Source organism: Oncorhynchus kisutch, linkage group LG3 (genome assembly GCF_002021735.2).
Source record: "Oncorhynchus kisutch isolate 150728-3 linkage group LG3, Okis_V2, whole genome shotgun sequence".
NCBI lineage: Eukaryota > Metazoa > Chordata > Actinopteri > Salmoniformes > Salmonidae > Oncorhynchus > Oncorhynchus kisutch.
The window spans coordinates 46,715,093-46,733,566 of NC_034176.2; the positions used below are offsets into that span (position 1 = coordinate 46,715,093).

General features: G+C 41.8%; 1 protein-coding gene across 1 annotated transcript in view; it reads left to right on the top strand.

Moving 5' to 3' along the window:
- Window positions 1–203: 203 nt before the first annotated feature.
- The window catches only part of msh3 (mutS homolog 3 (E. coli)), a 137,977-nt gene continuing 119,706 nt past the window's right edge, over window positions 204–18,474 (top strand). The window contains exons 1-8 of the mRNA XM_020475974.2: window positions 204–503; window positions 755–872; window positions 1,708–2,039; window positions 2,510–2,752; window positions 2,897–3,013; window positions 3,233–3,350; window positions 3,516–3,655; window positions 7,493–7,659. Coding sequence (XP_020331563.1) covers window positions 312–503; window positions 755–872; window positions 1,708–2,039; window positions 2,510–2,752; window positions 2,897–3,013; window positions 3,233–3,350; window positions 3,516–3,655; window positions 7,493–7,659 — 1,427 coding nt within the window. The 5' untranslated portion in view covers window positions 204–311. The remainder of the gene's footprint in view (window positions 504–754; window positions 873–1,707; window positions 2,040–2,509; window positions 2,753–2,896; window positions 3,014–3,232; window positions 3,351–3,515; window positions 3,656–7,492; window positions 7,660–18,474) is intronic.

An 18,474-nucleotide genomic window follows, 5' to 3' on the forward strand; every position in this document is an offset into this window, starting at 1 on the left:
GTCCAACATCACTACTCTGGATACCATATGAATTGTGTGATTGGTAAGATTTGTCCACCTTTTAAAGGGGTGATTGGTGGCTTATCAGGTGCACCCAGCAGCCTCTTGGGGCATTTTTTCTTCCCTTTTTCGTCTCACAAAGTGTACTGAATTCGCACTTCTTAACCATGGGCGATAGGTGGCGCTGTATACACTTTTCAGTTGGTTGCCATCCGCAATTACAAATTTAAAGAAGAAGAAGCGAGGAAGAGACCCGCGTATTCGCAAATATCAAAGCTGAAACCAAGCATGCAATTAATTGTTCGTTATGCATGAGACTTTATATTCGCAAATTATCTGTGAAAATGCCTAAATCAATCAAGAAGTCCTGCACTACCCAGACATCTATAAGTAGCTACTTCGGCGGGTTGAGCAGCAGTGCCCCTGACAGAAACGTTCAATCCGGTATTATCGGTAACTCTGTTGAGCTATGCGCTGGGCTGAAACCAGGACCTAAAGGAAAGGTAAGGACACAGACAGTGCGAATGTTATTGTGTAACTGTATACAAATAAAGCATTTAACTCCGACATAGCTCAACCAAAGTGCATGACAGAGTTGTGAGAAAGCAATGGCTTTATCTTTGCATGTAACTATTGTTGTTAGCTAACGTTACTTGTTCGCTCTCACACACATCTATATCAATGGTCTTGTGTTGCACACTATGAATTCAGTTGTATTTTATTTCCCTCTTCTGTGTTCTCTGTATTTGTGCAGCATAAGCATTCTCCGAATAATAATAATGGTGGGTCATTATTGAAACGAGCCAAATTGGCCCATAATGGACAGGAAAAGGAGGACATGAACTGTGAGGTCATATCCTGGCGTGTTGATGGTGAGCACCCCTAGCCAAATGCTGCGTTCAAGACAACTCGGAACCCGGAGACGCTGACATTTCTGACTTGGAAACTCGTTGAGAAAGATGAGCACTGAGTTTCCCCACTTGGAATGTATCAAAATCAACCAATAGGAAGCTTCACGCTTTTTTTTCTTTGCATACGTTTATCAGAGGTTCCGATTTCAGAGTTGTCTTGAAAGCACCATAATACATCAGACTTGATAGCAAGGTCTCAGTCTGAAACAAATGTTTTTATTTTTTAAAATTTTATTTAACCTTTACTTAACTAGGTAGTCCAGTTGAGAACAAGTTCTCATTTACAACTGCGACCTGGCCAAGATAAAGCAAAGCAGTGTGACAAAAACACAGCATTACACATGGAATAAACAAACATGCATTTAATAACACAATAGAAAAATAGTATATTTAGCGCCGCACCCCCGCAGCTATTTGCCCAAGCCTCCCCAGCTTCTCCTTCACTCAAAACCAGATAGCAGATGTTCTGAAAGAGCTGCAGAACCTGGACCTGTACAAATCAGCTGGGCTAGACAATCTGGACCCTCTTTCTAAAGTGCTGTGGGCAGCTGGGAGGAGGTGCTCTTATTCTCCATGGACTTTAGTGTCCCAAAACCTTTAGAGCTACAGGATGCAAATTTCTGTTTGAAAAAGCTAGTCTTTGCTTTCCTGACCGACTGTGTATTGGTTCCTGACTTCCCTGAAAAGTTGCATATCGCGGGGACTATTCGATGCTAGTGCAGTCTGGGTTTATTTACACAGCCACTACTACCAGTTTTCATTTTATCCTTATCCTCTTATCCATTTTTCCTATCAGAAATCAGGGCCCCCTCCTCTCGAGGGGCAGGCAGCCTCTCCTCTTCCACCCTGGAGAGACTGAAGGGCTTCGTCTGCCCTAGTGAGCCCCAAGGCAGAGGCCCTCCTGGGCCCGGGAATGCGGGTGGCGGGTCTGAGGATGCAGATGGTGGGCTTGAGGATGCAGGTGGTAGGCCTGGTGATGTAGGTGATGGGTGTGCTCATGGAGGTAATGGGCCTGGGGATGTAGGAGGTAGGGAGGCTGTGGCCCACAGAGAAATGGCTGGCGATAAAGAGAGACAGAAAAGCGAAGAAGAGGAGTGGCGGAGTCCAGAGCCATCATCCAAAAAACAGGTAGGAGATAATCATCACCTTTCTCTTTGATTTTCTCCTAATTAATTGTATTCTGTAAGTTTGAAACTGTATGTTAAAGTTGCACTATGTAAAAATCGCTCCGGCATTAACTAGTTGCTGAAATTAGAATAGTTTGCTTAATTTCAGTTTGTGACAAAAGAAGCAAGTATAGTGTAAAGAGTCATTGTACCATCTACACTGCTGTGAAGTATGTTCTCCATAACCAAAAATATTGTATTTTCAGCTGTTTGAAGCTGCTGTACAAAACCAAAAGTAAAAGATGCAAAAATTCAACTTAAGAACAGGAAGCATAGCAATAGTACACATATATAACAGATCTAACGCTTCTTACTTGCTTTCAATGAGAATGACACATCTATAACACATTTCTATGTGAATTTGGTCATGTCACCCAAAAAGTTACATATTGCAGCTTTAAATGGAAACTTTATTGTTGTGATCCTTCCTAGGCTCTCAGCCTCATTCAGTTTGCCAAGCCAGGAGAAGGAAGAAGAAGAAGAAGGGGGGGTGTAATGAAGACTCCTCCAGGAGTAGGGGGTGAAGTCTCTGTGACCAGTGCCCCCTGTGGGATCTCTAAGAGTGGGTACACTCCTCTGGAGCAGCAGTACCTGCAGATTAAAGAGCAACATAAAGATGCTCTATTGGCTGTGGAGTGTGGATACAAGTACAGGTTCTTTGGCGAGGACGCAGAGGTGAGAGGCGTGTGTGTAGAGCGGCGAAGAAGCTGAACATCTTCTGTCACCTGGACTATAACTTCCTGATGTGTGTTAATCAATGTGTGTATGTAGATCGCAGATGTTTAGCTCCCTTGCTGTCACTGGTTTGTGTGTGTGTAGAAAGCAGCGAAGCAGCTGAACATCTTCTGTCACCTGGACCATAACTTCATGACGTGTAGCATTCCCACACACCGCTTGTTCGTTCACGTACGACGCCTTGTCTCCCAGGGCTACAAGGTGTGGAACAGGCAGTCAGGCCTGTATTTTAAGTAATGCAATGTGAAATGTTTTAGGCATACAGTTAAATGTCACCATAGCCTTTGTTTATGTGTGATGTTATTGTCTGCCACAGATTAATTATTAATTTAGGAAGAAAAATAATTATTTGTCAGTGATGACAGATGTTAGTGTGTCTGATTTACGTTTGATTGACTGTGATTGGTTCTCTCACCTCAGGTGGGCGTGGTGAAGCAGACAGAGACGTCGGCCATTAAGGCCTCCGGAGCCAATAAGAACACTTTGTTCACCCGCCAACTCAGCGCTCTCTACACAAAGTCTACACTGGTGGGGGAGGGTATCCTTACATATGCTGGTGTGTGTGTTGTGTTATTCACCGTATCCATACAGGTGATGTATGGACCGGGCATAAGAGTAGTCAACTGCTCACAGCTGCAGTAGTTTCCTCCTGTGTGTGATGACTTCAGCCCACTATAGTGTGCTCCTTGACCCTGGGTATCAGACGTCAACCCAGTGCATAGTCTGGTTGATGTGGAGGAGGGGGAGTGTGATGATGTGGTGACAGATCCTCCAGAGAGCTACCTGCTCTGTCTCAGTGAGACCTGGGATAAACCCAGAAAACAACTAACCATTGGGCTGGTGGTGAGTACACACTCAATTGTACGCACATGGGCTCAATGTGGGGTAATTCAGACCCGAGTTATGTGCACGTAAATGGAACTTCATTCCCCATTTTACACACTTTTCTCTCTAAGCGTATTCTTTACACACGTGGAAACCATGAATAAAATCGCGCGAACCTGCCGGTTCCAAGTGGAAAAAGCAGTTACTTCATTTTTTTAAACGATAGAAATAACAGCATACTCCATGCACTGTAATTTTTAAATTGATAAGACCTAGGTAAATGCGTAATCAGTTTGGATAAGGTGATTGTGTATGTGTATAGGCCAAATAACAATTGTTTTAGATCTATTTTACCTTCTCACTGGATATTAATATCAAACCAGTCACGGTAGGAAATGGAAAAGCATATCAACATGTATTCTTTATGCTCGAAGATGGCGCTGGAGAGGATTGCTGCCGTTTCATGGGCTCTTAACCAACCGTGCTATTTTTATTTTTTATTTTTGTGCATAATGTTGCTAATACCGTCTCTTATGACCGAAAATAGCTTCTGGAAATCAGAACAGCGATTACTCACCTTGAACTGGACGAAGTATTTCTCTTTAATGAGTCGGACGAGAGGGATTTACTCCAGACACCCGAACAGGCCCTCATCCCGTCATTTGCAGGAGAAAGAAACAGAAAAGATAACAGGGAAAGAGATTGGAGTGCCTTGTGAGGATCTGCCGAAAAGTGGGTAATCTGCCCTTGCCCTCCGTACTACTGGCCAACGTACAATCGCTCAAAAATAAATTGGGACAAGCTCAAAGCAGGTATATCCTACCAACTGAACATCAATAACTGTCATATCTTATATTTCACCAAGTCATGGCTGAACGACGACATGATTAACATACAGCTGGCAGGTTACACACTGCACCGGCAAGATAGAACAGTTCTTTTGCCCATCTTAATTTTTATTGGTCAGTCTGAGATATGTTTTTTTTTTTTTTTTTTCAACTCTGCCTAGAAGGCCAGCAACCCGGAGTCGCCTCTTCACTGTTGACGTTGAGACTGGTGTTATGCGGGTACTATTTAATGAAGTTGCCAGTTGAGGACTTTTGAGGCGTCTGTTTCTCAAAATAGACACTAATGTACCTGTGCACTACTGAGCAAGTGGACCGGGGCATCCCACTCTTTCTATTCTGATTAGAGCCTGTTTGCGCTGTTCTGTGAAGGGAGTACTACACAGCATTGTACGAGATCTAAAGTTTCTTGGCCATTTCTCACATGGAATAGTCTTAATTTCTCAGAACAAGAATAGACTAACAGGTTTCAGAAGAAAGCACTTTGTTTCTGGCCATTTTGAGCCTTTAATCGAACCCACAAATGCTGATGCTCCAGATACTCAACTAGTTTAAAGAAGGCCAGTTTTATTGCTTCTTTAATCAGAACAACAGTTTTTAGCTGTGCTAACATAATTGCAAAAGGGTTTTCTAATGATCAATTAGCCTTTTGGCTAATTGGATTAGCTAACACAACATGCCATTGGAACACAGGAGTGATGGTTGCTGATAATGGGCCTATGTAGATATTCCATTAAAAATCAGATGTTTCGAGCTACAGTAGTCATTTACAACATGAACAATGTCTACAATGTATTTCTGATCAATTTGGTGTTATTTTATGGGACAAAAAAATTAGCTTTTCTTTCAAAAACAAGGACATTTCTAAGTGACCCTAAACTTTTGAACGGTAGTGTACATTTATTTGTCTTTTTTAAAGCCCTGTCATGTTCGTTTTTGACTATTGCTATCATTGACAGCAATTTTCGGTGCACGATATCTAAGGATGTTTCGAGTTTGTTTGCCTGAGGTAGAGTTTCTAATGATAAGCTGTAGACCACATGATCTACCAAGAGTTTTTCATCTGTATTTTTCATAGCTGTCTACCTACCACCAGCACCACTGATGCTGGCACTAAGACCACACTCGATGAGCTGTACACCGCCAAAAGCAAACAGGAAAATGCTCCATGAGGCGGCACTCCTAGTGGCCGGGGACTCTAATGCAGGGAAACTTAAATCTGTTTTACCTCATTTTTGTCAGCAAGTTAAATGTGCAACCAGATGGGGGAAAAAAAACTCTCGACCACCTTTATGCCACACACAGAGACATGTACAAAGCTATCCCTCTGCATCCATTTGGCAAAGCTGACCATAATTCTATCCTCCTGATTACCTACAAGAAAAAACTCAACCAGGAAGTACCAGTGACTCTCTCTCTCTCAGTAAGGAAGTGGTCACATAAGCACAAGCTACAGGTCTGTTTTGCTAGCACAGACTGGAATATGTTCCGGGATTCCTCCGATGGCGTTGAGTACACCACATCAGTCAATGGCTTCATCAGTAAGTACATTGAGGAAATCATCCCCACAGTGACTGTACGTACATACCCCAACCAGATACCATGGATTACAGGCAACCTCCGCACTGGGTAGAGCTGCCACTTTCAAGGAGCGTGACTCTAACCTGCCCTCCGACGAACCATCAAACAGGCAAAGCGTCAATATAGGATTAAGATCGAATCATACACACCGGCTCCAACGCTTGTTGGATGTGGCAGAGCCGAGAGCTGCCCAGTGGGACAAGCTAAATTACTTCTATGCTCGCTTCGAGGCAAGTAACACTGAAACATGCATGAGAGCACCAGCTGTTCTGGACAACTGTGCTATTCATTGACTACAGCTAAGCGTTCAACAACATAGTCCCTCAAAGCTCATCAATGAGCTAAGGACCCTTGGCCTAAACACCTCCCTCTGCAACTAAATCCTAAACTTTCTGACGGGCCGCCCCCAGGTGGTGAGGGTAGGTAACAACACATCCGCCACGCTGATCTTTAACATGGGGTCCCCTCCTGTACTCCCTGTTCACTCATAATTGCATGGCCAGGCACGACTCCAACACCATCATTAAGTTTGCCTAAGACAACAGTGGTAGGCCTGATCACCGACAACGACGAGACAGCATTTTGGAAGGAGGTCAGAGACCTGGCCTTGTGGTGCCAGGGCAACAACCACTCCCTCAATGTGATCAAGACAAAGGTGATGATTGTGGACTACAGGAGAAGGAGAACTGAGTATGCCCCCATTCTCATCTATGGGGCTGCAGTGGATCAGGTTGAGAGCTTCAAGTTCCTTGGTGTCCACATCACCAACAAATTAACATGGTCCAAGCACACCATGACAGTTGTGAAGAGGGCACGACAAATAATTTTCTCCCTCAGGATACTGGAAAATATTTGGCATGTGTCCTCAGATCCTCAAAAGGTTCTACAGCTGCAACCTGCCTGGTATGGCAAGTGCTCGGCCTCCGACCGCAAGGCACTACAGAGGGTAGTACGTACGGCCCAGTACATCACTGGGGCCAAGCTTCCTGCTATCCAGGACCTCTATACCAGGCGGTGTCAGTTAGGCCATAAAAATCGTCATATGGAGATATATATATAATCTCTTAACCCGTTCTCTCAATGTATTCTAGTTAGTCTGCCGCCAAAATTCAAAATAAAGAGGAACAGTATTTAAAGGGATGGCTTAGGATAAGTGTCCTGAAAACCCTGTTGAATGAAAACACCACAAAAATATGTTTGCCAGCAAGTGGGCAGATTTTCAGCGGTTTAATAAAATGTATTCATTGTGCGCCAGAGAGCCACACTTGCAGAGCGCATTACGCGCCTGCATAAGATACTGTAAGTCTGAATACCAACTACTAAGAAGTACGTAGGAAAGGTGTGCATAGGAAATATATATCTTTCCTAAGTCTGAATCGGGCCAATAGTGACTGGCAAAAATTGCTGTGTGTTTGTATGTGTGTGTTAGGCGGTGCAGCCCAGTACAGGTGACGTGCTGTTGGATTGTTTTGTGGACGGCTCAACGCGTTGTGAGCTGGAGGGGCGAGTCTTAAAGGTCAACCCTGTAGAGATCCTGGTGCCCTCTGACCTCTCAGACTCCTCCCACCGACTGCTGCAGAGCATCGTCACCGCCAGGTAACCTCTAACCCTGACGTCTCATTCTCCTCAGGCTGCTGAAGAGCACTAAAAGCGTTTGTTTTCTACAAAAGCAAAGGTGATGCATCTCCCAAATAGACTGGGACATCAACAACAGCCTAGTTTCTGGTTGGTTTGGAAAATAGACATGAATACATTTGACCTCTTACACAGCCTGATTCTGCTCTGACCTCTGCATATATTAAAGTATTTTCATTTTATAGCATGCAATGAGAGGGAGGGAGATTCAGAATAGTGATGGGGCTGGGATTCAAACCCACGTTGGGGTTGTGCATGTGTACTACAGGTGGTGGTGTTTCCCGCTAGACCAGCCTAGGGCACAACCTCTGCAGTTGTGCCGTCTCTGACTGGGTGGCAGTGCTAGGTGCTGAACACTAGGGGGAAGTAAACGTCTGTCAGAGAGAGAGAGAGAGAGAGAGAGAGAGAGAGGGAGCGCGAGTGAGAGAGATACGGTGCTCACCTATGATCTACCCTTTAACCCAGAGTTAATTTAAAGTCATTGTTCTGGTAAGCATGAGTTTCCACTACATTTTTTACACCAGTCAATTCCTTTTTAAATTCATGAGGGGATGTGGACAAGCAAACATTGTTGTACGTTCTCTAAGTGACTGTGAACACTAAGGCTCTCATCTCCATTTGTCTTAAAACATGGCTCCCCAACCCTGTTCCTGGGTTTCGCTCCAACCCTAATCTAGCACACCTGATTCTGATAGCTGGTTCATAAGCTAATCGGTTTACTTACAACTGGGGTTGGAGTGAAAACGTACCGGGGGTAGCACTCCAGGGACAAGATTGGGCAGCCCTGATGTAAAGATTTACTCCTCACTGCTGATGGTCTCTGGGTGATGTCATTTATGAGTGAGTGGCTGCAGGATGCAGGAATGTGTTCTGCACTCTTAACTTTCCTTCTCTCCCATCCCTTTCTATTCACACTCTTCTGACCAACTTCCCACCTGCTGTCATCTCTATTCTTTCTCTCATTCTGTCCCTTTCTCCCTCATCTTTCAATCATTTTTCATTAATACTCATTTTTTTTCCCTCTTCCATTTTCTTTGTTCTCATTTTCTGACTTCTCTCTTTCTTTCACAGCTTTCTCTCTTATTCCATTCTGCCATGTTTGTGAATCTCTTAACCTGATCTCCTCTGCCCTCTCTTCTGTTGAAGAGGGTGTGGTGTGTGTGTGTGTGTGTGTGTGTGTGTCAAAAAGCAGATGTCACTTTCTCCTGACCTTGTGAATTTCATGTGCATTGTCTGAAAGTTGTTTTTATATGGTTAGCCTGGTGTGTGTTTTATTTTATCTTTATTTAACTATGCAAGTCAGTTAAGAACAAATTCTTATTTACAATGACCGCCTAACCCGGATGATCCTGGGCCAATTGTGCGCCGCCCTATGCGACTCCCAATCACGGCTGGTTGCCTGGAATCGAGCCATGGTCTGTAGTGACGCCTCTAGCACTGAAATGCAGTGCCTTAGACCGCTGCGCCACTCGGGAGCCCTATATTGTGTGGATATCATCTTCTGCATGATGACATGTGTTTTAGCATCTCTGGGTGCTACTAACGTTAACTTGTCTCTGGGGTGGGCTAGCCAGAGAGGCCCCTTAGTAACGGTCTCTGTGTGGTTGTCACATGGCTGTCGAGTGCCCAGTTAATGAGATCCTGGGAGGGTTCCAATGTAGGTGCTGTGTGAAGTCTTTCACTCTGCTAAAATGTAAGACCCTTAACATTTTCACTGTAATATTCACATGCATAGGGTTGCAAAATTCCACCCGTGATTTCTGGAAAACTTTCCCCAATTCCCAGGTTAAAGGAATTTTGCAACCATACAAATGCACACACTGATGTCAGTGTTGGACTTGTGAGGTTTTCCAGAAATCACGGGTGGAATTTGGGGAATTTTGCAACCCTACCCATGTGAATGTTACGGTGAAAATAAGTATTCAACCCCTTTGTTATGGCAAGCCTAAATAAGTTCAGGAGAACATTTTTGCTTAACATGTTACAATTGTAGAATAGTGAGAATTCACTTTGTCTACAGATGACAGAGAATGAGTGTAGGGGTCTATGATCCTACTCTTGATATACCATCTAACTCCATTATCATGTGAACGCTATAAGGCCCGTAATCCTATCCAGTGGGTATGCCAAGGTTGCGAGCCTTGCGTCACCACTCGGAATCAAATCAAATGTATTTATATATCCCTTCTTACATCAGCTGATATATCAAAGTGCTGTACGGAAACCCAGCCTAAAACCCCAAACAACAAGCAATGCAGCTGTAGATGAACGGTGTATGTATTTTGTCCCCCCCACACCAAACGCGATCACGACACGCAGGTTAAAATATCAAAACAAACTCTGAACCAATTATATTAATTTGGGAACAAAAGCATTAAACATTTATGGACATTTAGCTAGCTAGCTAATTTGTCCTGGGATATAAACATTGAGTTGTTATTTTACCTGAAATGCGCAAGGTCCTCTACTCCACCAATTAATCCACACATAAAACTGTCATCCGAATCGTTTCTAGTCATCTCTCCTTTTTCTAGGCTTTTTCTTCTCTTGACTTTATATTGCGACTGGCAACTTTCATAAATTAGGTGCAGTATCGCCACTGACCTCATTCGTCTGACCCCACGTGGGTATAACCAATGAGGAGATGTCTCGTGGGTGACTTCTATTTTAGCCCTTGGCAACGCAGATGCTCGTTGGAGCGCGCAATAATTTAATAATATAGATTTCTAACAAGGAGCTAATATCTTGCAATCAATGGCCGAGCATTAAGTTATTGAGTTAACCTTAGCTCAGAGATGCACATTTGGAGACCAAGTATATATGCTATGTATGTTGTGAATAACATTTACCATTAGACATTTCACCAAATAATAATTCAAGAAATATTACTCAAATGTGAGAGCTACATTTAAAAGTAATCCGATGTATTACAGTTCCGCAATAAGAATACAATTAGCAAATGGTACATAACAGAAATCTTCACGATAAAAATAATACAAAATAGTCCAAGTCTTAACAGCATAGAAAATTCACCACTATGATATACAAACGTAGATCAGTTCACTGATCATGACTCCACGATCAGTGTTTAAACCATGACCAACATCTGCTCTTTAATTACTTGTTCTTTTTACTTTTACTTTTTTTTGTTTGTTATTTGTTTCTTAACTGCATTGTTGGTAAAGGGCTTGTAAGTAAGCATTTCATTGTAAGGTATACACCTGCTGTATTTCAAAATTAGATTTGGATTTAAACCCAGTTTTTATTCTTCCAAGAGCACTAAAATCCCAGTATCTCCCATAGTCTAATTAACATCACTTTGCATGTCCCAAAACATTCAAACAAAAGGCATGACAGCACACGCATTCTTGGATCTACTCATCAAAAACCTTATCTAAATTATATTGGCGCATTCCTGTGTCGCTTGTCTTTGAACTTTCCAACGAACAGTCGGAAATAAAATCCATAGAACTTACAGTACAATGAAACATATCAAAATTCATAGCTCTTCATGAACTCTTGAAACAATCCAAACATGACAATTTAATTCACACTAACATTAATTTAGTTGATTTCACGTTTCGTCAGTACTTACCACTCCTGGTGAGTGACCCCAGGACTTCCGTGAGAACATCGCCATGGCGAAGGTGTGACTCTCTCCTATGAGTTGTAAATATACAGCCATCCGTCTGGATAATGCCATATTGAATCAACACTCCAGGCTGGTGTGTCAACAAGTCGCTAGACGCGTCTTCGTCACTGGCCTTCATCGTTCACATTTGTTCACTCTGTCTTCGACTACATATTAAGTTGCATGGATTCACTGTGAGCAATAAGTGTTTAGCATAATTTTTGAATGACTACCTCATCTCCGTACCCCACACATACAATTATCTGTAAGGTCCCTCAGTCGAGCAGTGAATTTCAAACACAGATTCAACCACAGACCAGGGAGGTTTTCCAATGCCAAAGATGGGTAAAAATAAGAAAAGTAGACCATGAATATCCCTTTGAGCATGGTAATGTTATTTATTACACTTTGGATGGTGTATCAATACACCCAGTCACTACAAAGATACAGGCATCCTTCCTAACTCAGTTGATGGAGAGGAAGGAAACCGATCTGGGATTTCACCATGAGGCCAACGGTGACTTTATAGCAGTTAGAGTTGAATGGCTGCGATAGGAGAAAACGGAGGATGGATCAACAACATTGTAGTTACTCCACAATACTAACCTGAATTACAGTGAGCAGAAGGAAGCCTGTACAGAATACAACAAATCCAAACCTTGCATCCTGTTTGAAGTAGTACTTTAGTGTCTTATTGCAAAAACTTCTTGACCTGAATACAGTGTTCTGTTTGGGGCAAAAAAACTTTCTAAAGCATAGTGATGGCTGCATCATGTTTTGGGTAATGCTTGTCATTGCTAAGGACTAGGATGTTTTTTAGGATAGAAAGAAAAGGAATAGAGCTAAGCACAGGCAAAATCCTAGAGGAAGACCTGGTTGTCTGCTTTCCAACAGACACTGGGAGACATTCACCTTTCAGCAGGACAATAACCTGAAACATAAGGTCAAGTATACACTGGAGTTGTTTACCAAGACGATATTGAATGTTCCTGAGTGGCCTAGTTTCAGTTTTGAAAATCTATTGCAAGACTTGAAAATGGCTGTCAACGATAGTCAGCAATAGTCAACAACAAACTTGACATGTGTTTTTTACACTACCGTTCAAAAGTTTGGGGTCACTTAGAAATGTGCTTGTTTTTTAATGAAAAGTGCATTTTTTGTACATTAAAATAACACCAAATTCATCAGAAATAGTGTAGACATTGTTAATGTTGTAAATGACTATTTCCAGCTTTTTAATAAAAAAAGAAGGCGTAGAGGCCCATTATCAGCAATCATCACTCTTGTGATGGTGGCATGTTGTTAGCTAATCCAAGTCTATTATTTTCAAAAGGCTAACTGATCATTAGAAAACCCATTTTGTAATTATGTTAGCACAGCTGGAAACTGTTGTCCTGATTTAAGGAAGCAATCAAACTGGCCTTCTTTAGACTAGTCGAGTATCTGGAGCATCAGTATTTGTGGGTTTGAATGGCCAGAAACAAAGACTTTCTTCTGAAACTCGTCAGTCTGGCCAAAATTCACCCAACTATGTGTGGGAAGCTTGTGGAAAGCTACTCGAAATGTTTGACCCAAGTTAAACAATTTAAAGGCAATGCTACCAAATACTAATTGAGTGTATATGATCTTCTGACCCACTGGGAATGTGATGAAAGAAATAAAAGCTGAAATAAATCATTCTCTACTATTATTCTGACATTTCACATTCTTAAAATAAAGTGGTGATCCTAACTGGTTCCTATATGGAACCTATATGGAACCTATAAGAACCTATATGGTTCTTCGTTGCAATGGTTCAATTGGTTGTCTGTGTTTGTGGAGTGTGTTGCTGTTAAAGAGAATCCTCCATCTCTCGCTCTCTCTCTCTCTGCCACATGTTTGCTTTGGTTGTCTTGGAAACAGCAAGAGATGACAAAGCCACAGAGTCCTTGAAATCACAGGAGAGAGAGAGAGAGAGACACTTTCATAGGAATAAATACTTGTCAGGCACAAGCAAAATATGGGTACTGCATGATGTTGACAGACATTGAAGTTTCAGTAAAACAAATAACATTTTATTTGAAGGGTTATGTTATATTGCTCAACTTATAGATGCAGTTATAGAGCATTATGACACATTATAATGAAGCAATAAGGTCATTTCGAATGAGCACCAACATGTCAAGTTCATAGGAGCATGTCAAATGAAAGATGAAGGGCTTTACACTAGGGGTTTGAACTAACTTTTAAGTTAGGATCCTTAACAAAATTCCTTAGTGAAGAACATTTATTATTAAAAAAATTATTCCCCCCACAATTAAAATCACATTGCAGTTATCACAAAAAATATCATTTTCATGTTATAGGCTAACTTAACGGTAGCCTATAAAGTCCTGGGGAAAATTGTGTCATTTAAGTAAAACCAGAAAGGGAAAGGCGAGCTGTAGGCTACCTTGGTGAATTTGCGAGGCATGCAAAACAAGACATTGCGAAATACAGATTACTAAGACATTCTTTCTGCCTGCCCCCTCCCTCGCGCTGGCTCGCCTGCCCTTCGCTACTGATGCGAGTGGGTGTTCAGTCTTCAGCCTGTTGTGTGTAGAATATCCTAGCCTATTCATTGATGATGGGCCCTGCTGTACTGAAATTGCGAGACATTGTAAGCCAAGAAATTGCCAGATACAGCATTCTATTGCAAAATGCAGCTTTTGATTATCGATATTTAGGCCTAGTGCACAATTCTAACTCTGTCTGTCTGGTGGCCGACCTGCCTATACTGTTCTCCTCCCCTCTTTCCCAGTCCCTCGCTAGCTCGCTATGAAAGATGCAGGTGTTTGTGTTCTCGGAAGTACCAGTCTCCTCCGTTCCAAAAATACTGAATCTTCCATTGGCTCTGTTTGCGTAGACCGTGTTAGACCCCTTAACTCTTGATACTACCCATCCCGGATCCGGGATCGTGACTACAGGCTCAGCTCATTACCATAACGCGAAAAAATATTCTTAGAAATATTTAACCTCCACACCTATACAAGTCCAATAGCTCAAATGAAAGATAAACACCTTGTTCATCTACCCAGCAAGTCAGATTTCTAAAATGTTTTACAGCGAAAACACACCACACATATTATATTTTGTCCCAGAAAATATAAAATTATAAAAGCAGGATTAAAAAATCATTCACTAACCTTTTGAAAATCTTCATCAGATGACAGTAATAGGACATGTTACACAGTACTTTTTTTTTTTCAATAATATGCTATTTATATCCATAAATCTCTGTTTACAATGATGACATTTTTGAAAAATGCTACTCAAATGTCCGGAGAAATGATGATGGCTCCGACTGATAACGTCAGATAACAAGCAATACACATGACTAAATATACATGTTCTACATATAGTTACAAAGATACACTTCTTCTTAATGCAACCGCTGTGTTACATTTATTTTTAACGTTACAGAATTCGTTCACTAGGCTATAATATGAGGCGGAGCTCAGATATTAGCAGTATGTCTCCTCTACGTTTGGAGAGCACAGAAACCCAAAATTAACCACATAAATATTCCCTTTGATGTTCTTCGATCAGAAGACGTGGAAGGAGTTATACTTACCCAATACATCGTTTGGTTTCAAGTTGTGTGTCTCTGTATTAGCATATGCCAACAGCTTCAGCTGAAATGCACCCAAAATGACTTCTGGTCCCGCACTCTTGCGCATCAAAACTTCAAAATTACATATAGGTCGACTAAACTGGTCAAACTAAGTGCAGAATCGAGCTTTAGGATGTTTTAATCATGTAAAACAAAGATCAGCGCGAACAGACAAACCGACGTCAATTGGTGTTTCATGGAAAGAGACGCGCGCAATAGTGCATGTATTTTCGAGTGACCCGAATGTTTTAGCCCGCCAAAGGACGGGGGCGCGCGAGATTCTCACAAAGAACGCATAATTTGAAAGCAGACATCGCGCTGAACACATAGAAACTGTTCCTGGATCCGTAGCTGGTTGGGAAGGGTGGGGGCGATGACGTCAAAGTTGTCCCAACTTTTCTATTGCCAAGAGGGTGTTTGGAAGAAAGGCTGCCCTGGGAGTTCTGCTTTACATACAGACATAATTTAAACGGTTTTAGAAACTTTAGAGTGTTTTCTATTCAATAATTATTATTATTATATGCATATATTAGCAATTTTGGGAAAAAATATTTTCAGTTTACTATGGGCATGCACTTCCTCCAAAGGGGGCAGTATTCAGCCCTAGGCTTAACCAGTCTATATTAACATAAGTACAACTCAGAGTATGCTTTTTTGTTCTTCTGAAATAGACTACATTCTTCATGTTTCTTTAGACCTGTCCAAAGTAAATAAGGGATTTATTGTGATGGTGTAGGCTATATTAAATTGATTTATTAGACATTTTAAAATGTAGATGTTCCAAAGGTCTGCATCAGTGGCTTGTAGGTGTGTGGAAATCAGGAGATGCTAAATGTGTTTATGCTAATTAACGTTTTATGCAATTACCGTGAGACGGGCAGTTATTTGCTTGACAATCACCGGCTGACACAGCCCTAGGCATTTATTCATTTCTCAAAGTGTCCATCCCAAAAATGTGGAATAAGCAGGCTTTGATTTCTTGTCAAACAAGTGGAAAAGGGGCTCTTAGAAAACATCTACCAGAAAAAGTATTAAAATGTTTTGATGTACAACACTTATAACTAATATCAACACTTACAGTGAATTCAGACATTATGCACATCCCTTGTTTTTTCCCCCCCCTCCACATTTTGTTTTCTTACAGCCAGAATAAAAAAAGTTATAATGTCCATTTTGTTGTCACTGGCCTATACACCCCATAATGTCAAAGAGTAATTGTTTTTTTGAAGTTTTTGCAAATGAATGAAAAATGAAAAGCTTAAATGTCTTGAATCAATACATATTCAACCCCTTTTTATGACAAGTCTAAATTAGGTCAGGTGTAAAAAATGTGCTTAACAAGTGTTTGATAATAATAATAATAGTGTTTGACATGATTTTTGAATGACTACCTAATTTTTGTACTCCACACACACTTATCTGTAAGGTTGAGCAGTGAATTTCAAACACAGATTCAACCACAAAGACCAGGGAGGTTTTCCAATGCCTTGCAAAGAAGGGCCCCTACTGTTCGATGGGTAAAAAAACAGACAATGAATATCCCTTCGAGCATGGTGAAGTTAGTAATTACACTTTGGATGGTGTATCAATACACCCAGTCACTACAAAGATACAGCCGTCCTTCCTAACTCAGTTGCCGGAGAGGAAGGAAACAATTCAGGGATTTCACGTTCAGGCCAATGGTGACTTTAAAACAGAGTTTAATTAATGGCTGTGATAGGAGAAAACTGAGGATGGATCAATAACATTGTAGTTACTTCACAATACTAACCTAATTGACAGAGGGAAAAGAAGGAAGCCTGTACATAATAAAGATATTCCAAAACATGCATCTGATTTGCAGTATTACTTTAGTGCCGTATTGCAAAAAATGTGGCGAAGCAATTAACTTTTTGTCCTGAATAGGTGTTATGTTTAGGGCAAATCCAATACAACACATTACTGAGTACCACCGAAGACCTGGATGTCGATTTAAGGCAGCCCCCCGCACCTCTCCGATTCCCTTTCCCCCTCCATATTTTCAAGCATAGGTGGTGGCTGCATCATGTTATAGGTATGCTTGTAATCATTAAAGACTGTGGAGACACTGGGAGAGTAATTCACCTTTCAGCAGGACAATAACCTAAGACACAAAGCCAAATCTACACTGGAGTTTCTTATCAAGAAGACCGTGATGGTTCCTGAGTGGCCGAGTTACAGTTTTGACTTAATTCTACTTAAATCTATGGCAAGACCTAAAAATGGTTGTCTAGAACTGAACCACAACCACTTTGACAGAGCTGTAAGAATTTAGAGAATAATAATCGTCAAATGTTGCACAATCCAGGTGTGGAAAGCTCTTAGTCTTACCCAGAAAGACTCACAGCTGTAATCGCTGCCAAACGTGCTTCTGCAGAGTATTGACTCTGGTGTGAATAAGTTATGTAAATTAGATATTTCTGTATTTCATTTTCAATAAATGTGTAAACATTTCTAAAAACGTGTTTTCACTTCATTATTTTGGGGTATTGTGTGTAGATGGGTGAGACAAATATATATTTAATCTAAACTCAGCAAAAAAAGAAACGTCCCTTTTTCAGGACCCTGTCTTTCAAAGATAATTCGTAAACATCCAAATAACTTCACAGATCTTCATTGTAAAGGTTTTAAACACTGTTTCCCATGTTTGTTCAATGACCCATAAACAATTAATGAACATGCACCTGTGGAACGGTCGTTAAGACACTAACATGCTACAGACGGTAGGCAATTAAAACTTAGGATATTAAAGAGGCCTTTCTACTGACTCTGAAAAACACCAATAGAAAGATGCCCAGAGTCCCTGCTCATCTGCGTGAATGTGCCTTAGGCATGCTGCAAGGAGGTATGAGGACTGCAGATGTGGCCAGGGCAATAAATTGCAATGTCCGTACTGTGAGACGCCTAAGACAGCGCTACAGGGAGACAGGACGGACAGCTGATCGTCCTCGCAGTGGCAGACCACGTGTAACCTGCACAGGATCGGTACATCCGAACATCACACTTGCGGGACAGGTACAAGATGGCAACAACAACTGCCCGAGTTACACCAGGAACACACAATCCCTCCATCAGTGCTCAGACTGTCCGCAATAGGCTGATGGGCTTGTAGGCCTGTTGTAAAGCAGGTCCTCACCAGACATCATCGGCAACAAAGTCACCGTCGCTGGACCAGACAGGACTGGCAAAAAGTGCTCTTCCCTGACGAGTCGCGGTTTTGTCTCACCAGGGGTGATGGTCGGATTCGCGTTTATCGTCGAAAGAATGAGCATTACACCGAGGCCTGTACTCTGGAGCGGGATCGAGGTGGAGGGTCCGTCATAGTCTGGGGCGGTGTGTCACAGCATCATCGGACTGAGCTTGTTGTCATTGCAGGCTTTCTCAACACTGTGCATTACAGGGAAGACATCCTCCTCCCTCATGTGGTACCCTTCCTGCAGGATCTTCCTGACATGACAATGCCACCAGCCATACTGTTCGTTCTGTGTGTGATTTC